General features: G+C 63.1%; 2 protein-coding genes across 6 annotated transcripts in view; one reads left to right on the forward strand and one right to left on the reverse strand.

Annotated features, from left to right (window-relative positions):
• The window catches only part of LOC122176267 (mitochondrial import inner membrane translocase subunit TIM16-like), a 37,256-nt gene that overhangs the window by 8,335 nt on the left and 12,090 nt on the right, over positions 1-16,831 (reverse strand). For 3 of the 4 annotated variants that reach the window (XM_042864653.1, XM_042864649.1, XM_042864648.1), the window contains exons 8-9: positions 14,455-14,541; positions 13,852-13,934 (exon numbers count right to left, since the gene is read on the reverse strand). In XM_042864653.1, the coding sequence (XP_042720587.1) occupies positions 13,852-13,934; positions 14,455-14,541 (170 nt within the window). Of the gene's footprint in view, positions 1-13,851; positions 13,935-14,454; positions 14,542-14,948; positions 15,026-16,831 lie in introns of those variants that run through there. The other variant, XM_042864650.1, reaches the window with a different exon arrangement.
• Positions 404-7,815, forward strand: VASN (vasorin). Of its 2 annotated transcripts, none has more exons than XM_042864654.1 (2): positions 404-453; positions 5,149-7,814. In XM_042864654.1, exon 2 carries the CDS (start codon positions 5,159-5,161, stop codon positions 7,220-7,222), a length of 2,064 nt encoding a protein of 687 aa, XP_042720588.1. In that variant the 5' UTR covers positions 404-453; positions 5,149-5,158; the 3' UTR covers positions 7,223-7,814. The 2 variants fall into 2 exon arrangements, with proteins under 2 accessions (XP_042720588.1, XP_042720589.1); XM_042864655.1 differs by lacking the exon at positions 404-453 and adding an exon at positions 4,537-4,786 and having other exon boundaries at positions 5,149-7,815.

Genomic DNA, 16,831 nt, shown 5'->3' on the forward strand with positions numbered 1-16,831 from the left:
ATTCCCAGTGGCCATGGGGCAACTGGGACCCATACTTGGGTGACGGGTCAGCTAGGGCATGCTGAACAGGGGTTGCTGGGATGCCCAGCCCTGATGCTACAGGGCTGTCAGGGTCTGGAGGTGCTTGGGGCACACGGGTACCGCACAGGGGGAGATGCCCGTACCCACACCGGTACCCGTACCCACACCCGGGGTGCCGGCGGGTCCCTGGGGTCCCCCCACACCGGGCCCCAGGTGCGCAGGGGGCGGAGCCTACTTGGAAGCCCCGCCCCGCCCCTCGCCCCCTGGTCCTCACAGCCAATAGGAAGGCGGCGGGAGTGCTGGCCCCGCCCCCCCCGCACCAGACCACGCCCCTCGTCCTAAAAGCCGCCCCCCGGGCCCGGCGCCGCCAGAGAGGGGAGCGTCCGCCCGCCGCCATGGAGTGAGTGTCCGGCCCGGCCCCGCCCGGCCCCGGTGAGTGCCGCGACCACGGGCCGGGAGGGACCGGCAGTCTGTGCTCGGCTGTCCCTGCTGGGTCACAGCGTGACTCCGTCTTGGCTAGGGATGGAGTCTCGGCGGCAGCCCGGTGGCGTACGGGGACGAGGACGCTGGTGGCCGGTCCCCAGCACGGTGGCCTCGTGGGTCCCGTCCCACGGGCAGTCCCTGGTGCGTGTCCGGTGCTGCCTCATCGTGGGGAGGGGTGAGGTGCGGCGGGGGGGACTCCTGCTGTCCCCAGGTGTCACTGCTGCTGGCTGGGTGACAGTGACCCATCCTGCCAGCAGCCAGGCTCCAGGATACGTGTGGGACCCGGCGCGGTCCATCCATGCGTGCCAATCCCAACGCGGCAGCAGGGCTCGCTGCTCTGGGGACAGCAAGCAGGGAGCCGCTAGCGTCCGATAGGGAAGCGTGCCAGCAGGGCCGCCGGCCACGGGGATGCCCCACCGGCTTCCTGCTGCGCCTGCTGGGGTGACCCCGGAGCTGCCACCCTGCCGGCCGTGACAGGGGCTGAGCATCCCTCACTCCTCCCTTGTGCCCGCCGAGCCGCCAGCAGCACCCGGGCATCCCAGCGGGCGACGCTGCGGTGACAGCACCGAGCAGAAGCGCGTCCCCGTCCTCGAGTGAGCCTGTCCCGTCCTGGTGGCGGCGGCCTGGCCTGACCGAGGACCGGGTGCTGCCCACACGGCGCTGGGCCGTGCCGCCGTGACGAATGACACTAATTACTATTTTTCCTCGCACCACGCCAAGCCCGGTGGCCCAGCCGGGTCGCCCTGACGCAACGCTGCCTGCCCGGCTGGCTCCGCCACCCGACGGGACGCGGCGGGAGGAAGCGCTCGGGGACAGCACGGCCACAGTCAGGCCGCAGGAATCCGCGCGTGGCAGCGGGGCGGCACCGCCGGCTCCGGGCGAAGCGGCTCTGCTGGTTTTTCCCCTTCCCGGCACCTGAGAGCGTGGCCGGGTCACCGGGGCAGGAGCGGGCCGAGGGGCTGGCGCGGGGGGAGGCAATAAGCAGGCCTGCATTCCTCCCTGGCTGCTGCGGAAACTTTAATTAAATAGGGAGGGAGCGCGGGAGGAGGTGGGAGCTGCGGCGGAGGGCGACTGGAAGGGGAAAGGGGGATTGGGGGCTGGTCGTGCAGCTCCGCTGGGCACGGGGAGGGGGCGCGCACCGACACGGGTGTGTTGGGGGCGTCAGGGAGGGCCCCGCGATGCTGGGCCCGGAGCCGGGGAAGGCCCCGCATTCCTGTGCGCGGGGCCCGGGGTGGCGGTGGGGATGGAGCTGTGTGTGCCGGTGCCCACCGGGCTGGCTGCGTGCCGGCAACAACGGCGGCTTTGTTCTGCACGGGGAGCCGAGCGGACACGGGGCCTCACTCACCGGGCTGAGGGGACAGGAGGGGTGTCCTGGCTGTGCTGGGTTCAGGAATCCACTGTGATGTGGGGTGCGATGAGAGCTTGTGGGACTGCGCAGTCCCCTCCGGCTCTTAAGGCCCAGTCCTGGGGTTCAGGGCACCCTGGGCTCGGTTGGGCACAGACCCAGGTGAGCGCACAGCCCTGCAGGCACTGCTGGTACCAGGGATGCTCACCCAGTGGCAGGGTCACCATTAGCTTCCTTGTGGCAGTGTGGAGCTCCAACTGCCCCCTCCTGCCCAGGTGTCACCTTGCAGCTTAGGGCTGGGGACACACTACTGTCACCACAGCAGCCGGCGCTGCCACCTACCCTGTGCTGTGCCTGGCTGGCATCGGGCTCTCCCTTGGGCACAGAAAGGGGTGCCATGTCCCCGTGTGCACCAAGTGGACACCCAGCTGCTCAAACCACAGAATGGGAATAGCGCTCCCACTCCCTCAGGCTGGCAGGGAAAGGCTGTGCAAGAGGGGGAGGCTGAGCCTGGATTCTCCTGCAGCCGGAAAATATGAATAATTCGGCAAGTATCTGCGGTGCAGGCCTGGGGAGCTCAGCCAAGGAGCAGCGGGCCGCTGCCAGGGCAAGATGGCCAAGCACCTCTGGGAGAACCACTTCTCCCCGGTGCAGCCGTGCTGCCCCTGCCAAGCTGCCAGGCTCCAGGCTGGGCTCACCTCTTGGCCCCACGTGCCCATCGAGGGGCTGGGCAGCGTGCTGGTGTGTGCCGCAGCAGCACGATGGTGCTGGCAGAGCGGTGGCAGAGGTGTGGAGCCACAGGTGGAGCGCGTGGTGCCCGACCGGCAAGGCAGGATGCTCGGCCGCGGTCACGACCCAGCCCAACCTGCTCGGGGCCAGTGAGCGGAGCCTGGCAGCTGGGGAGGAAATGCCAGCATAATTAAAGGGCTGAGAGGCTCAGAGTCAGCAGCTGGTTGCAGCACGGACACGTCAGCGAAACCCGACCCTGGCATTGCAAAACCAGGTCCCAACCCAGGGCCTGTGCCCCACCGGCACCATGCTGCCCACCCTGGCAGGCAATGCCCCGCACCGTGCTGCCCTCGAGGCTTTGGCTATCCCAGCGTGCCTGCTGTCCCCGCTCAGCTGCCCCATGTCCAAGCTGAGGGTTGGTGCTGTCACCTCCATCCACCAGCTCAGTGCTTAATGCCAGCAGTGTCCCCCAGCCACACGAGGCTGCGTGATGCTCTTGTGGCACAGCCCGACCACCATGGCTATGGCTCGCTGGGTACCCTGCCCCAGGGTCAGCCACGCATGGGGTGTGGGCTGGGGGCTCAGTGACCGTGACCGCATGGCCACAGAGCGGCTCCTCCCAGTGCTGGTGTCCCTGGGCCAAGTGACTCAGGCGGCTGTGGTGACCCTGCCCAGCGGTGCGGGCGCACCCCACCCTTGGGCGCACCCCAGGCCCACAGCCTCCTCCTTAACCCTGTCCTGCTGCAGGCGAGCGCGGTGATCCGGGGGGATTTGGGGTGTGGTGTTGCCCCTTGCAACAACTGGGGCTCAGCACAGCCTGGCTGAGGCCCCCCGTGGCAGGGCATGGGGCGGCCAGCAGCACGTGCTGCTGTGCTACCCGGTAGCCCCCCACGCACAGCGGGGCCCCAGTGAGTTGCAGGGTTTTATTTGCCTGCAGTTATTAACGACTTTCAGCAGCCCGGCAGGAGGGGAGGAGGTGATTGGCGTGCTGGGAAGGGGCTGCTAGGGCCATGCACCCCACGGAGCCCCCTCTGTCACCCCATGTGCCCTGCCATGAGGTGATGAAGGAGGCAGGGCCCTGCCCCTCCTGCCCTCAGCCCTGCGTCTCACCCCTTGCCTGCACTAATTAGGGCTGTCATTAAAAGGGCTGAAAGACAGGGCTGAGAGACGAGCCGTGTCCTGAGCAAGGACATCAGCCAGGATGTCTGTCCCTGGGACATGGGCACAGAGGAGCTGGAGCAGGGCTTGTTCCACACACCAGGAGCATCCTCTCCTCAGTCTCCTCTGTCCCCAGTCAGTCAGTGCCAGAAGGATGGGGATTGCAGCCCAGGGGCTCTGCAACCCAACGAGGTCGGTGCTGTGCCAGAATCTTGGGATGCCAACAGAGGAAGCTTTTTGGGATGCAAAGTCGCCACGTACAGCCAGGGATTTGGGAGACAAGAGCACTGGAGGTCTGCCAAGGCTGAGCCCACTGCAGGGTCACAGCTTGGCCCAGGGCCCTTGGAGTAGGACAGGGCTGGGCAAGGTCTCCCCATGGCCCATCAGCAGTGCTGCAGTCCCCAAACTGTCAGACCCCACTCTGCTTCTTTGCAGCCGTGTCCCTGAGCCCCAAGCCACCCTGCTGGGGCAGGGACAATAGCTGCTTTGTCCTCACACCAGCAGCATTTCATTGGCCCGGGTCACCTCACGACGGTGCCACTGCCTTTGAGTGCTACTGCCACCACCAGCTCCTGTGCTTCCCTGGTGTAGGTGAAACCTCCAGCTCTGGTTGCTGTAAACAGCATCACCATCTGAGTACCTCAGAGTACCGACAAACTCCCCAAAACGCTGTCCTGGGTTTCAGCCTAGTGCTGGGGGCCACACACCCAACCCATACGGGCCACCTCACAGCTCTTACAGGGTGAAGCAATGGCAGGGGCAGAATCCTATGGTGTGGGGTCCCGGGGGGCTCAGGCGGGTGGCTGCTGCACAGACGGCACAAGGAAAGGGTTAAGTCCTGCTCGGCTGCGGGAAGCAGGGCTGGCTCCCACCCCCTTCGCTGGCGGAGGCCGAGCCGGGTGCGTCTGCTGGGATGGAGGCGGCGCGTCCCACATGTTTGGTTTGCACCCTGCCGAGAGCAGCCGGGAAAGGAGGGGCCCTTTCCCTGCCGCCCGCCATGCGGGTCGTGTTGCCCCAAGAGCCACGACACCACGCACGGAGGAGCTGGGGGTGCGTGGCTCTAAATCCAGGGGATGTGGGGAGGGGGACAGCGGAGCGCTTAGCAGCCCGTGCACTGCTTTGTGCATGGGGCAGAGCAGCAGCAGAGGCCTTCAGGCTCTGCCATGGTCACTTTGGGGCTGGGGTGTCCCAAGCAGGGAAGGAAGGGAGGTGGGCAGCCGGTGGTGGCAGGGCTGAGCGCAGCTGTCTCTGCCCCACCAGGAGCCAGGTCAGGGGTTCCCACACCAGCCTGGCCTGGGAGCAGTTTGGAGCCAGCCCCTTCCTGAGCACTGCCCAAAATGCTGTGTGCTTTGTGTGTGAAGCCATGCGTGCCTGGGCGACGGTATCCTCATGCAAACCTCTCTCTCCCACAGAGCTGACACCATGAACCAGCTGGTCCTTTGCACGCTGCTGCTGCTGCTGCTGTTGCTCCCTGGGCAGCTGACACGGGCATGTCCCACAGGCTGCCAGTGCCAGGACCCCACGACCATCCTGTGTGCGGCCAGGCGGGGCCACACTGTGCCACGAGGGCTGCCCCCCAGCACCCTCTCCCTCTATGTCTTTGAGAATGGTATCACGATGCTCAGCGAGGACAGCTTTGCAGGGCTGCCTGCCCTGCAGCTCTTGGACCTCTCACAAAACAAGATCACTAGCATCCAGAAAAACATCTTCCAGCCCCTAACAGAGCTCGTCAACTTGGACCTGTCCTCCAACCAGCTGCAGGAGATCACCAACGAGACCTTCCACGGGCTGCGGCTGCTGGAGCGGCTCTACCTGCAGAAGAACAGGATCCAGCACATCCACGCCACCGCGTTTGACACGCTGGAGAATCTCCTGGAGCTGAAGCTGCAGAACAACCAGCTCCGGGCCGTGCCTCCGCTTGACCTGCCCAACCTCCTCCTGCTGGACATCAGCTGGAACAAGATCCCCACCATTGCGCCTGGCACCCTCCGCGCCATAAACATCGAGTCCCTGAAGATCGCGGGGCTGGGTCTGACGAGCTTGGACGAGGAGCTCTTCCAGCCCCAGAACAACGTGCACGAGCTGGACGTCTCTGACAACCTGCTGGAGCGCGTGCCGGTGGTACTGCGGCGCCTGGGCAGCCTCACCAAGCTCAGCCTTGCCGGCAACGCGCACATCTCCCAGCTGCCACCTGAGGACTTCCGTGGTCTCCACAACCTGCAGGAGCTGGACATCAGCAACCTCAACATCAACACCATCCCTCGGGACTTCTCCAGGTTCTTCCCGAGGCTCCGTGCCATGACAGCTTCCGGAAACCCCTTCAACTGCATCTGCCAGATGAGCTGGCTCGTGCAGTGGGTGAACGCCAGCGGTGTGCTCCTCCGGCGGCCTGAGGAGACACGCTGCCACTTCCCCCCAAAAAACTCAGGGAAGCTCCTCCACCACCTGCAGTACGCCGACTTTGGCTGCCCCACCACCACCACCACCACTGCTGCCACCACCTCCCCTCCACGCACCACTGCGCCGCGACCGCCTGTGCCCATTCCCACCGGCAGCCGCCCGCCGCCGGAGCCCAGCACCACCACTGCCACCCTGCAGCCCCGCGCCGTCCCCTTCAGCTCCACTCCGGTGCCCTTCAGCCTCACCCCAGCTGCCAGCAGCCCCCCGCCGCAGTTGTGCCCCCCACGCACGTGTTTGAATGGTGGCACCTGCCAGCTGGGTGCCCACGGTCACCTGTGGTGCCTGTGCCCACCAGGCTTTGCTGGGGCATTCTGTGAGGAGGAAGAAGAAGAGGAGGAAGAAGAGGAGGCAGCGGCGAGGGGCACAACGCTGTCCCCAGCCACACCAGCAGCACCTCCGAGCCGGAAGATAAGCATCACACAGGTGAGCAGCACCTCACTGCGGGTGGACCTGCAGAACTACTTCCAGTCCAGAGCCCAGCTGAAGGGCATCCGGCTGAGCTACCGCAACCTCTCTGGGCCGGAGAAGCGCCCTGTGATGCTCCGCTTGCCGGCTTCTCTCTCGGAGTACACAGTGCGGGCACTGAAACCCAACTGCACCTACCGCGTGTGTGTGGGGCCGCTGGGGGAAAAGGGCTCCAGGGAGGAGTTCTGCGTGGAGGCACACACCTTGCCGGCGAGCCACCAGCAGCACTCACCTGTCACCCAGAGCAAGGACAACAACCTGGCCCTGATGATCGTCCCCGCGCTGGCCGCCGTGCTGCTGCTGGTGGTGGTGGTGACCGCAGTCACTTACTATCGCCGGCACCGCAGGGCCAAGGAGCACGCAGGGGGCGGGGTGGAGGCCGGCCCGCTGGAGCTGGAGGGTGTGAAGGCGTGCCTAGAGAACGGCGAGAGGGGCGGGCACAGCTGCCGGGGGCCTGAGAATGCGGTGCTGGCGGGTGGCCCCGAATGCGAGGTGCCGCTGATGCAGGCGCACTACCCCAGCAACAACAACGGTGCGGCGCTGAAGCCCTCCTACTTCTGAGCCGGGAGCGCGGCGTGGCACCTCCAGGCTGAGGAACGGCGGGGAGTTAAATGAGCCGAGGCAGAGCCCAAACCCATAACGTGCAATTCTGAGGGGCTTACACACGTGGGGAGCAGTCACCGATTGCACCGCTCGGCCTAAGCGCCTTGATTCCCGTGACCCGACGCAGAACGCGGGCAGCGAAGGTTTTGGTTTTTAACTCGGGTTTGGGTCGGCCTTCTTGTTTTAGCGAGTGCTAGGAAGGAAGACAGAAGGAGGACGGCGGTGACTCGGCTGAGGGGCGGCGATGTGCTGGCAACAGGGGCCCCTCAGCGGAGCGTGGCTGCGGTCCCCACTCCCTGGAGCTGATGTGAGCGGCGCGGCCCGGCTGAGGAGCTGTGCACCTCAGCACTGCCGGGCTGAAGGACGCGCCGCGCGGGCACACGGGGAACCAGAGCTTTACAAACTCAGAGAGAATATTTATACGCGGTTATTTCCCATTTCTTCTGGGAAAACTTTTTCTAGTACAGGTTTTGTAAGGCAGACCAGAAGGATGTCATTTTGTAAAAAAAATAATAAAAGAATAACAACAACAACGAGAAATCCTGCCCAGAGTTGGCAAGGTGGGGGCTGCAGGACCCCCCAAAGACTGTGCAGCACGGCTTGCCCCAGGGCCGTGCCCGTGTCCCCGTGTCCCCTTGTCCCCTTCTTGCTGTCAGCAGATGACTCAGAGCACAGAGGGTGGTTTCCCCCATTCTGAGGAGGATCCCCCACGAATCCACCCCCCACTGCGAGTGCTAAGGAGGTGTCACCAAAACAGAGGCGGCGAGCTCCGAACGCGCCCCGGCCCTGCACATCATCCCGCCTGACTTCACTGCGTGCGCTGCCAGATGGCTGCGGGGCGGCGGACACACAGCCCGGCCCACCCCGATAACCTCCTGACGTCACCCTCCTCCTCACTGCAGGGCTGAGGGGCTGCGGGGGGCTCTGCTGGCGCTGAGCCTCCAGCCCTGATATGCCTGGGATGAGCGTGGCCAAGTGCAGCCTGCAGCATGGTTGCAGCCTGCAGCGCGGCCACAGTCCCCTGCCCAGAGGCTGCGATCACGGCCAGGGCTGGGGTAGCCATGTTGGCCCCCACTCCTGTGTGTGCGCCCCTGGCCATGCTCGTGCGCTGGCTACGGCGGGGGCTTGGGGCCGGCACTCGGTTCCTGCTGCCAAGTGCTTTCTGTTCCAACCTCTGGTTTTAATCGTTTTCCAATCCTTTATCTTTCGGGCTGGAATTTTCCAGGTTGGGTCCCTGCCCACAGAGGTATGTTTTATTTGGAGAAAGTGAGCAAAGCAGGCTGAAATGCTGCCACGGCCGGCTGCCGAGAGGGCTGCGGAGCTGGGAACCCCTCCTCAGGTGAGCACCCTGTAGCCCCCGCCTCGCTGGGCCCCCTGGGTGCACCCATAGGGCATGGCCCTGACCCGGCCTCGTGTGCTCTGGATGCAATTAGGGGCGCGGGGCGGCTGCGGGGCCGTCTGCACCCCCCGGCTCCCAGGTGGGTTTCCGGCAGGGCTGGCTCCCATTAGGGCCGGCACAGCGGCGGCGGGGGCCCCTCTCCGGCACGGGCGGGCAGGCGTGAGGGCCACGCTCGCCCGCTCAAAGGGCCCATTGTGGTTCTCTCCCCACAGATTTTTCAAATTAACATCCCAAATTCCTCTGAAAATTGCTGCTGTGTAAATATTTTCACTGCAAGCTTTGTATATTTTCCAGCCTTGCAAGGAGAGCAGAAAACTCCCTGGCGGAGCTCAAGCCCCGTGCCGGCGAGTGGTGGGTGCTCCCTGTGTCACCACTGTGGCCCCAGCCAGGACTGGCTGTGGAGCCCCTTCCCTCTGTGCCCCTTTCTTTTCCCTTCCCATTATTCCTACGGGCTCCAGGACCCTGCTGGTTTGGCAGCTTTCAGCAGCTCGTAAGCACTGTGCTGGCATAGCGGTGCCACTTGGTCCCCATCCACCCGTGCCACAGCGTCATCGTGGTGGCATACAAGGATACTGCTGGCACATGGCACAGCTTTCATCTTGCACTTTGGGGTTTCATTCCACAACCCTTCTGCTGCCACCTCCCTGCTTCCTCAGCACATAGCTGCTGTACCAGGGTCCCCTGGGCACCATGCTGGGCACTGTGGCTGAGCACAGCCCTGGCATGTGGGAACACAGCAGCGGCAGCAAAGCATGCTGCACTGTGGCACTTGGATCCCGATACTTGGCACACACTCCTGAACCCACATGACTGCAGGAGGTCAACTGCACCCAAAAAGTGCTGTTGCAGCCCCAAAATTGCCCTCACAACCCCAAATATGCAGCCTCAAAACCCCCGCAGTTCCCTACACTAAGTGCAGAGTCCCCCCGCCTTCTGCCAGCTCCACTGCAGCTCAGAGCAGATGAGCACGGCACATTGTGCGGCGCTGCTAATTCCTCCGAGCTGAATCAGCGCAGGGAATGGATTGCAAAACCCCCTGACATGAAACCAAAAAAAATCCCTTTTGCTGTTCAAGCCCACAGGGTGGTCATCGAGTGCCCTGGGGACAAAGCACTAAGGCTGGGGCTCAGCAGGCAGTGGGACACATCATGGTGTCCCCAACACCTGGCAGCCCATGCTGGGTAGCCATGGCTGCAGAAGAGCCCTGGCAGGACACATGGCTTAGCAGGGCCACAGCAGGGGTGCCAGGGTCCCCAACCCCCTGCCCCAGGGTGAGGAATGTCCACAGGGAGCTGGAGGAGGGTGGCATGTGTGTCAGCGTCCTGCAGCCCCCGCGTATTGCGGTGAAGCCTTGGCTGCCAGGAGGAGCTTGTGGAAAGGCAGAAATATTGCCGGCTTCCTGGAAAGCTGACGAGGCCAGGGCTGGGGAGCGGCGGTCGCCCGCAGAGGCAGCTGTGGGCCAGCACGAGGCTGGGATGGGGCTGTGGCCCATCTGGGAGCGATTTCGGCAGTGACGGAGCTCACCACACTCCCGCCAGAGCAAGGCACAGGGCTATTTTTACACGGCGTGATGAGCGCAGCCGGCTGCGGGGCCACACGGCGTTAACCCCTCCAAGCAGCAGCGGGGACACCTCCATCCCTCCCTGTGCCAGGCGCGGGCACCAGGAGCTGGCAGGAGAAGAGAGAAAAGCCTGGGGGTGAGGGTGGGAGTTAGCAGGTATGCGCCTGTTTGGAGGTGGGTATGGGGACACTGAGGCATTGCTGATGGGGTGGGTGTTGTTGGAAAACCCCAAAATGCCCCGGAATCATAGGAAATGGCTGCTAGGTGCTGGGAAAAGCCAGCACATACGGCCCTATGGCCACGTCAGGACAGGGGGAGGTCCTGCTGGAGCTACTGCATGGGGATTTGGAACAGAAATAACCCAACGGGGGATGTGTGCACCCCTAGGTTGAGTCCCATTGCAGCAGGGAGCCTTGAGAAGCTGAGGGTGTGGGGATCACATCCAAATGTGCATTAACAGTGCTATCACAGCCAATGAGCGGGGAGGTGACAGTGTGACACTGGAGGCGTGTGCCTTGGCATGCACAAAAGCTGGAGCCCTGCAGCTCGGAGATGCCGAGTGAGCAAATCCTCAGTCTGAGCTCTGGAAGGGTGATGGGCAGTGAACTGAGCCTGTCCGGGTCAGCATCCCTAGGGGAACCACCCTGCACATCTTGCAGCCAAACAAAGCTTGAGCTCTCTAAAACTGCCTTCCTTCCCTGCATGTGCCGCCCAGCCCTGAGGACTTCACTCCACGCAGGGCCCTGTTGCTTGGCCCTCCCAAAAACTGTCCCTGACCCAGTGCTTTCATGGCACCTGTGCAGCACAATGGGAACGTGGTGGCACTGAAGGGTGTGAGGATAGGCACCGTACAGGGATGCCAAGCAGATGGGGCTCCTGGCAGACACTCCTGTCTTTAGAACCCAGCTTCCAGCATTTTTGGGCTTTTGGGGACACTGTGCAGACCCGGTGGTGCAGCACAACAAGGCACCACTGTTCTCATTGCCGCCGCTGTGTGGAGATGGCACCAGGCTGTGGGCTGCTGCATTGGGTCTGGCCACTGACCCCGCAGCTGAGCCCGTAACCCAACCCCACCGGTGCTGGTTACAATTTAGGGCAACAATAACCTATTGAGGCCTATTCCTGCTGCTCCTTGATCTAATTAAAGAGGGCCAGAGGGAAGACAAAACCCGATTCAAAGGGAACAACAGGCGGCATGCTGGGGATGGCGACATGGAGTGGGGCTGGGGCCACCCACGCCTCCTGCCACAGGGTTTGGGCTGTGCCAGGTGTTGCTGCCCCATGCTTTCACAGCAAGGTTTCTGCACTTGCACAGCTCTCACCCACACAGGTGAGATGGGCACCCCCAAAACACACTTAAAGATGTAGAAGAAAAACTGGGGTGCCCCTTCCCCAGTGATGTTGGGCAAGAACACAACTACCCATAGGGCTCAGTGGGGGCATGGCAGTGTGTCGGGGCTGGGCCTGCTGCAGCTGTTCTCTATCTGCTTTGGGGTGCTACTGGGTACGTGAGGCCACACAGGCGAGGGGCCCAAGGCATGCTGCATGCTCCCCTTCCTGCCATCCGGCGTCAGTAATGAATGGTATGAGCTTCCTGCCCGCCCACTGATTGCTTCCTCAATGAGCTGCTGTGCGCCTCGCAGCCTGCATGCTCAACACCGGGCAGCGCTGCTCAATAGCCGTGTGTGCCCGTGATGGAGAGCCAGGGCCCGGTGTGCCCGTGTACAAACTCGATCATGGGCAGTGGTAGGATGGAGATGGCGCAGCAGGGAAAAGATGGTAGCAACGAGCTGGGGGGCTGGCACCTCTCAGATGGTGCCTGAGAGCAGCTCCTCCACACCCGGCCCCGAGGTGGCCGCATCCCCAGCTGCGGTGGGGATGGGCTGTGTGTCTGTACTACAAACACCTCCCTCTGCTCACTGCTCCCCAGAGCCAGGCCCCGTGTGCTCCCGGCCCCTCTTTGCCGCCGCCTTATCAGCACCGACTGCCATGCAGCTGCAGCCTCACGAAGCCACGGGCTGACACACCATGCGCTGCCTGCCAGCCACATTCCTGGCGGCCGATAAAGCCGGCAGCCAAAATAACTGCAGCCTGCGCAAACGGGACTGAGTGCGGCCCCATGTCTGGATCCAATTTAGATGGGCTGGCTCACCCCAGCTGAGTCCCTGTGTGCACAGGGGCCGAGCAGTGGTGGGCTTTGGGGTGATTCCTGCAGGCACTGCACAGCTGTGGGGTTGTGCATAAAGGACTCTGAAGCATCACACCCGTTAGCCGCGTGCCACGTGCGTGGATCCCCTGGAGGAGGTTCACTGTGGGCACTAATGGCACACAGGGAGGTGGCTGCAGCCACAGCCCGGGAGCACTCTGCTAGCACTGGGGAGGGAGTGTTTTCCCCTGCAGCAGTCTCACTCTTTTGGAGGCACAGCCAGCTGAGGCTGCCTCTGCCTATTGTCCCAGTGTAACCAGCAAGCCCCGAGCCCTTGAAGCTTGCAGAAGATGAGCGATTCTTTGAAGCCTCCTGCTCTGCCACCTCTGGCTTCTCCCTGGCCACCATGCTAGGCTGACCTTCCCAGCAGGGACATGCCAGCACTTTCACACCACAGCAGCGAGCATTCCTCTCCCCTCCTGCAAGTCCCAATTGCTGTCTAGGGGCTGATTGACATCTCATGTGGGGACACAGTAGGGCAGCCAAGTGCTGCTTCTGCTGTCACAGCTCACTCAGCTCCTTGCCAGAGGCCATGTACCAGCACCCAGCTGCTCCAATCACCTAGCCTGCTCCATCACTCTGGTCTGTGATGGAGCCAGCTCTCTGTGCTGTGAAGGTCCCAGTGTCCCTGCTGCTTTGCCAGCGGCTCTGGGGAGAGCCAGAGGCTTCCAGCACAGCACAGCAAGGGCCTTGCCCCAAGCCTCCATCACTTTGGCAGGATGAAGACACTACCTCCTCCTCCACCTGCCCCTTTGAGTGGCTCCCATCTTCCTGTGTGCACCATGGCCAGCTTGCAGGGGTACATGGGAGCAATGAGGCCAGCCCGAACTGGGGCATTTGTCACCCTGACAGCCCCGGTGGTGCCACAAAGACAGAAGACATCATCATCACACCTTGAAAAGAAGCGCTGACCCCTTACAGCCCTGAGAGCCATTGTACCACTTCCCAAAGGGATGACCTGAAGGCAGCCCTTGTCACTGGGCAGCCCCTGAGCTGCTGCACAAAGTGTCTAGCCCATCACAAGCAAAGGGCGGGGGCCAAGCTGTGCCAAAGGAGTTCACCCGCATGCAGTACTGTGTCAGAGTCCTGGCTGTTCTCAAGCAACATATGCCACCCACAGCACACGCAGTCACTGCCAGCACTGCTGTTGCCTGTCACAGTGCTGCTGAGGACACAGATGTACTGTCCCTGACACTGCCATCTCTCACCCATCCCAAGTGATTGGTGCCAGGGACATGGTCGTTCCATCCCCAGCCTGGCCCCTGGTTTTCTGGTTAAATGCTGCTGGTGCCAGGGGCCACTCACCAGCTCCTGCTGTGCTCACTGCAGGTCCCCAAGCACTGGAGCACATCCCCGCTCAGCACCGCTGTGCTGCTCCGCGTCCCCCCCCCTGTCACCCCGCGTTAAGTCCCCATCCCTACCCAGATGAGGTATCCAGTGCCAAGGTGAAAGTCGCACCACTGAACTTCCGTGTGTCCCAGAGCTTCACCTCCCGCTCACGCATCTGCAGGGACAAAGACATGGATTGCATCAGTGGCTGCTTGCCTCGCTCCCCATCCTTGCTTTCCTTTGCTTCCATGTGCTACAGCACATGGCCAGCCTGCTCCTGCTACCAGGGGTGACACAGCTGAATGCACTCAGCACCTTGGGCTGCAGGTGCAGTGCAGGGCGGGCAGCAGACGGGCTGTGGGTATGAGGGCCAGTGGCTGCTGTTAGCAGCTCTATGGCCGGGAGAGCCCAGCACGGCTCGACATGGCTGCAGCCAGGGTTCTACAAGGACAAGGAGGTGGCTGAAGGCTCTGCTACCCATAGGGACAGAGAGGAGATTTCCTCCTTTCCCAAGCCTGCTCCTATTGAGACAGGTCCCTCTAAAAGCCCCTGGGACTGCCCTTGCCTTGCAGCCATCGTGCTGGATGGGAGCCCCATCCAGCGCTGCGGAGATCACAGGGAGGCCGTGCTGTGGCCTTGGCACAGGGTGGGAAATCCCGGCTGGCACAGAGCTGCCCTCCCAGTGAGGCCCGTACCTGGCTGAACCCCACGGAGATGAGGCAATCGCTGGCTCCCATCCAGAGCAGCCGGGAGTCCTTGTTGTTCTCATGTCCTGGGACGCTCTGCAAGGCACACAGCAGACCAGCCATCAGCACTGCCACTGCCCACACCGTGCAGGACCATGCTGTGTGCACAGCTACAGTGTGACCGTGAGCAACTGTGGGGCTGAGTGCACGGGGCAGAGCTTCTCCCCACCAAGGGGTGCCCAGAGTGCCCGTGGAGTGGGGATGGCCTCCATGCTGGGACTGTCCCTGTGGGGTCATCTCGGTGGTGTTGATATGGTCACTGGGGCGAGTGGAGAGTGGAAGCAGGGAATGTGAACGTGGTGGGATGGCTTCTGGATCCCAACACCACCCATTGCTCTTCCTGCACGAAATGTGGAGCCTGGGGTCAGCGTGCCAAGAAGCTGTTTCATGCTGGCAACAAGATGCATGAGCATGGCTACTGCCAGGGTGCAAGAGGGACTTACTTCCCCAGTTGTATCCTGGGCTCTTCATCCGTGCCAAATCCCAGCTCAGGAGGCAGGTGCCCCACGTATGTCCAGAGGCTACTGAGACACTGATGGTAAACTGCCCTACCCAGCAGCCCCTTTCCCCTTGTGTTGCTGAGAGGCCAGGACCCCCAGCGCACCCAGACTTTGCCCTGTCCTCTGCAGCACCATCCCCAGTCCCACTGCTGGGCCCTGGTGCAGCTCTGCTGAGGACAGGAGCAGAGGAGTTACAGTGCTGGCTCCCACGTGGTACCCAGATGGGCCCTGCGGTTCCGGTGTCCCAGCGGGACCTTGCAGCAATGCTTGCTGTGCGACACAGGAGGTGCTGGAACTCCCTCGCTCTCACTTAACCAGCGCCAAGAAAACAGCCCAACCACCAACGCTTCCAGAGCCATCACGGAAAGGCAGAGCTGAGCTGAGTGCTGTGCTTCCAGCACCACCACACAGCCCAGCACTCCTGACTCTGCTCCCTGCAAAGCATACCCAGGGTGGGAGACACGTGGGGATGGCATGTACATGCTCTCCTGGCACCTGGAGGAGCTGTGCCCCACAGAGGTGCTGTGCTTCTGGGAGAAGCCCTGCCAGGAGTCCCCTCAAGGCCCAGCAGGATGCCTGCCCTATAGAGGAGCTGCTGGGGCCCACAGCCAGGATGGGAGAGGGCATAGGGTGCCAAGCACATCCCCTGCCAGGACAAACACAGCCACGCCAGCCAGCATGGCCCGTGAGGAGCCAAGCCAAGCCTGGCGCTCCCTGCAGCAGCAGCAAGATGTGGGGCAAGATCCAACGTATCTCCACTGGCACTAGAGACCTCCCTGGTGGAACAGACCCCCGATGTCATTCTCCTTTCCTGCTCGATGCTTCCGTCTGCATCCTGCATGGGTCCAGGACCAGCATCCCTTCAGCCCTGTCCCACTTTCAGGTTAAGCAGGTGATGTGTCCCCTGTGCAGTGTGAGAGCTGCGCCACTGCAGTGAGGACAAGGAGGGCCCCAATGTGGGGCAGTGAGGTAGATGGCTGGGGGCTGCTAGCCCTCCCCACCAGCTCAGCGCCTTGCTGCTAGACAGAAGGACGGAGCCAGTATCAGTGCTGAGAGGGGAAGGAAACCCTGGGAGCCAAGGCCAGGAGAGCTGGAAGCCCAACCCCAGCCAGGATTGTCGGCGAGGAGATTGCTTCTGCACCTGAGCCACACGGCTGTGGCAGCCAAAATTTGACAGCTGGAGATTTGAAAACGTCATGTGCCGGCTCTGCTGGCTCCCAGTCCTGTGGAGCAAGCAGCACCAGGGGAGCCAGGGATGTCAGCCCTGGTGGCACAGCTGGCAAAGGGCAGGGAATGCTCGGTGGCAGTGCCCCTCTGCAGCACACGTAGCTCAGCGGGAGCTGCGACACTCCTGTGAGCAATGTGGTGGAGCCACGGCTGGTCCCCAGCTGGGTGGGATGGGGCAGAGCATGCCAGAAGGCGCCTTTGGATCACTGTGCAGAAGAGACGGTGCTGGGACCCTCGCCCAGCCCAGCCCAGTGCCCTGGCGGGGCCTCGCTGCTCACAGCCCACGTTGCGCACGCTGCGGCGGGGAAACATGTTTTCTGCATTAGTTCCATCCCGGGCTGAGCAGTACGTATGTCAGCAAATATGCGGGAGGCTGGGGCCGGGGCGCTCCGGTTTCGGAGGTGGCTCAGACACCAGGCTGTGCAGATGTTGCCAGAGGTGAGCATGCAGGGCCAGATGGCGCGCGTGCCGCTCCACCTAGCGGCAGCCGGTCCCGGGGGGCCCCCAGGAACCCCCCACCTGTGTCCTGTGCAGGAGGCAGATGCCGAGGTCAGGAAGGGGTGGTGTGAGAGGGGTGCTGTGGTTGGGTGAGAGTCCCA

Source organism: Lagopus leucura, unplaced genomic scaffold (genome assembly GCF_019238085.1).
Source record: "Lagopus leucura isolate 7727_CA_CO unplaced genomic scaffold, USGS_WTPT01 Super-Scaffold_760, whole genome shotgun sequence".
NCBI classification, from domain to species: domain Eukaryota; kingdom Metazoa; phylum Chordata; class Aves; order Galliformes; family Phasianidae; genus Lagopus; species Lagopus leucura.

Bases quoted from the DNA above. Each gene is read 5' to 3' on its own strand.
- VASN (XM_042864655.1), top strand. From the start codon at position 4,650: ATGGAGGCGGCGCGTCCCACATGTTTGGTTTGCACCCTGCCGAGAGCA. The intron at 4,787-5,148 runs GTGCGTGGCTCT...TCTCTCCCACAG, and splicing joins CACGCACGGAGGAGCTGGGG to AGCTGACACCATGAACCAGC.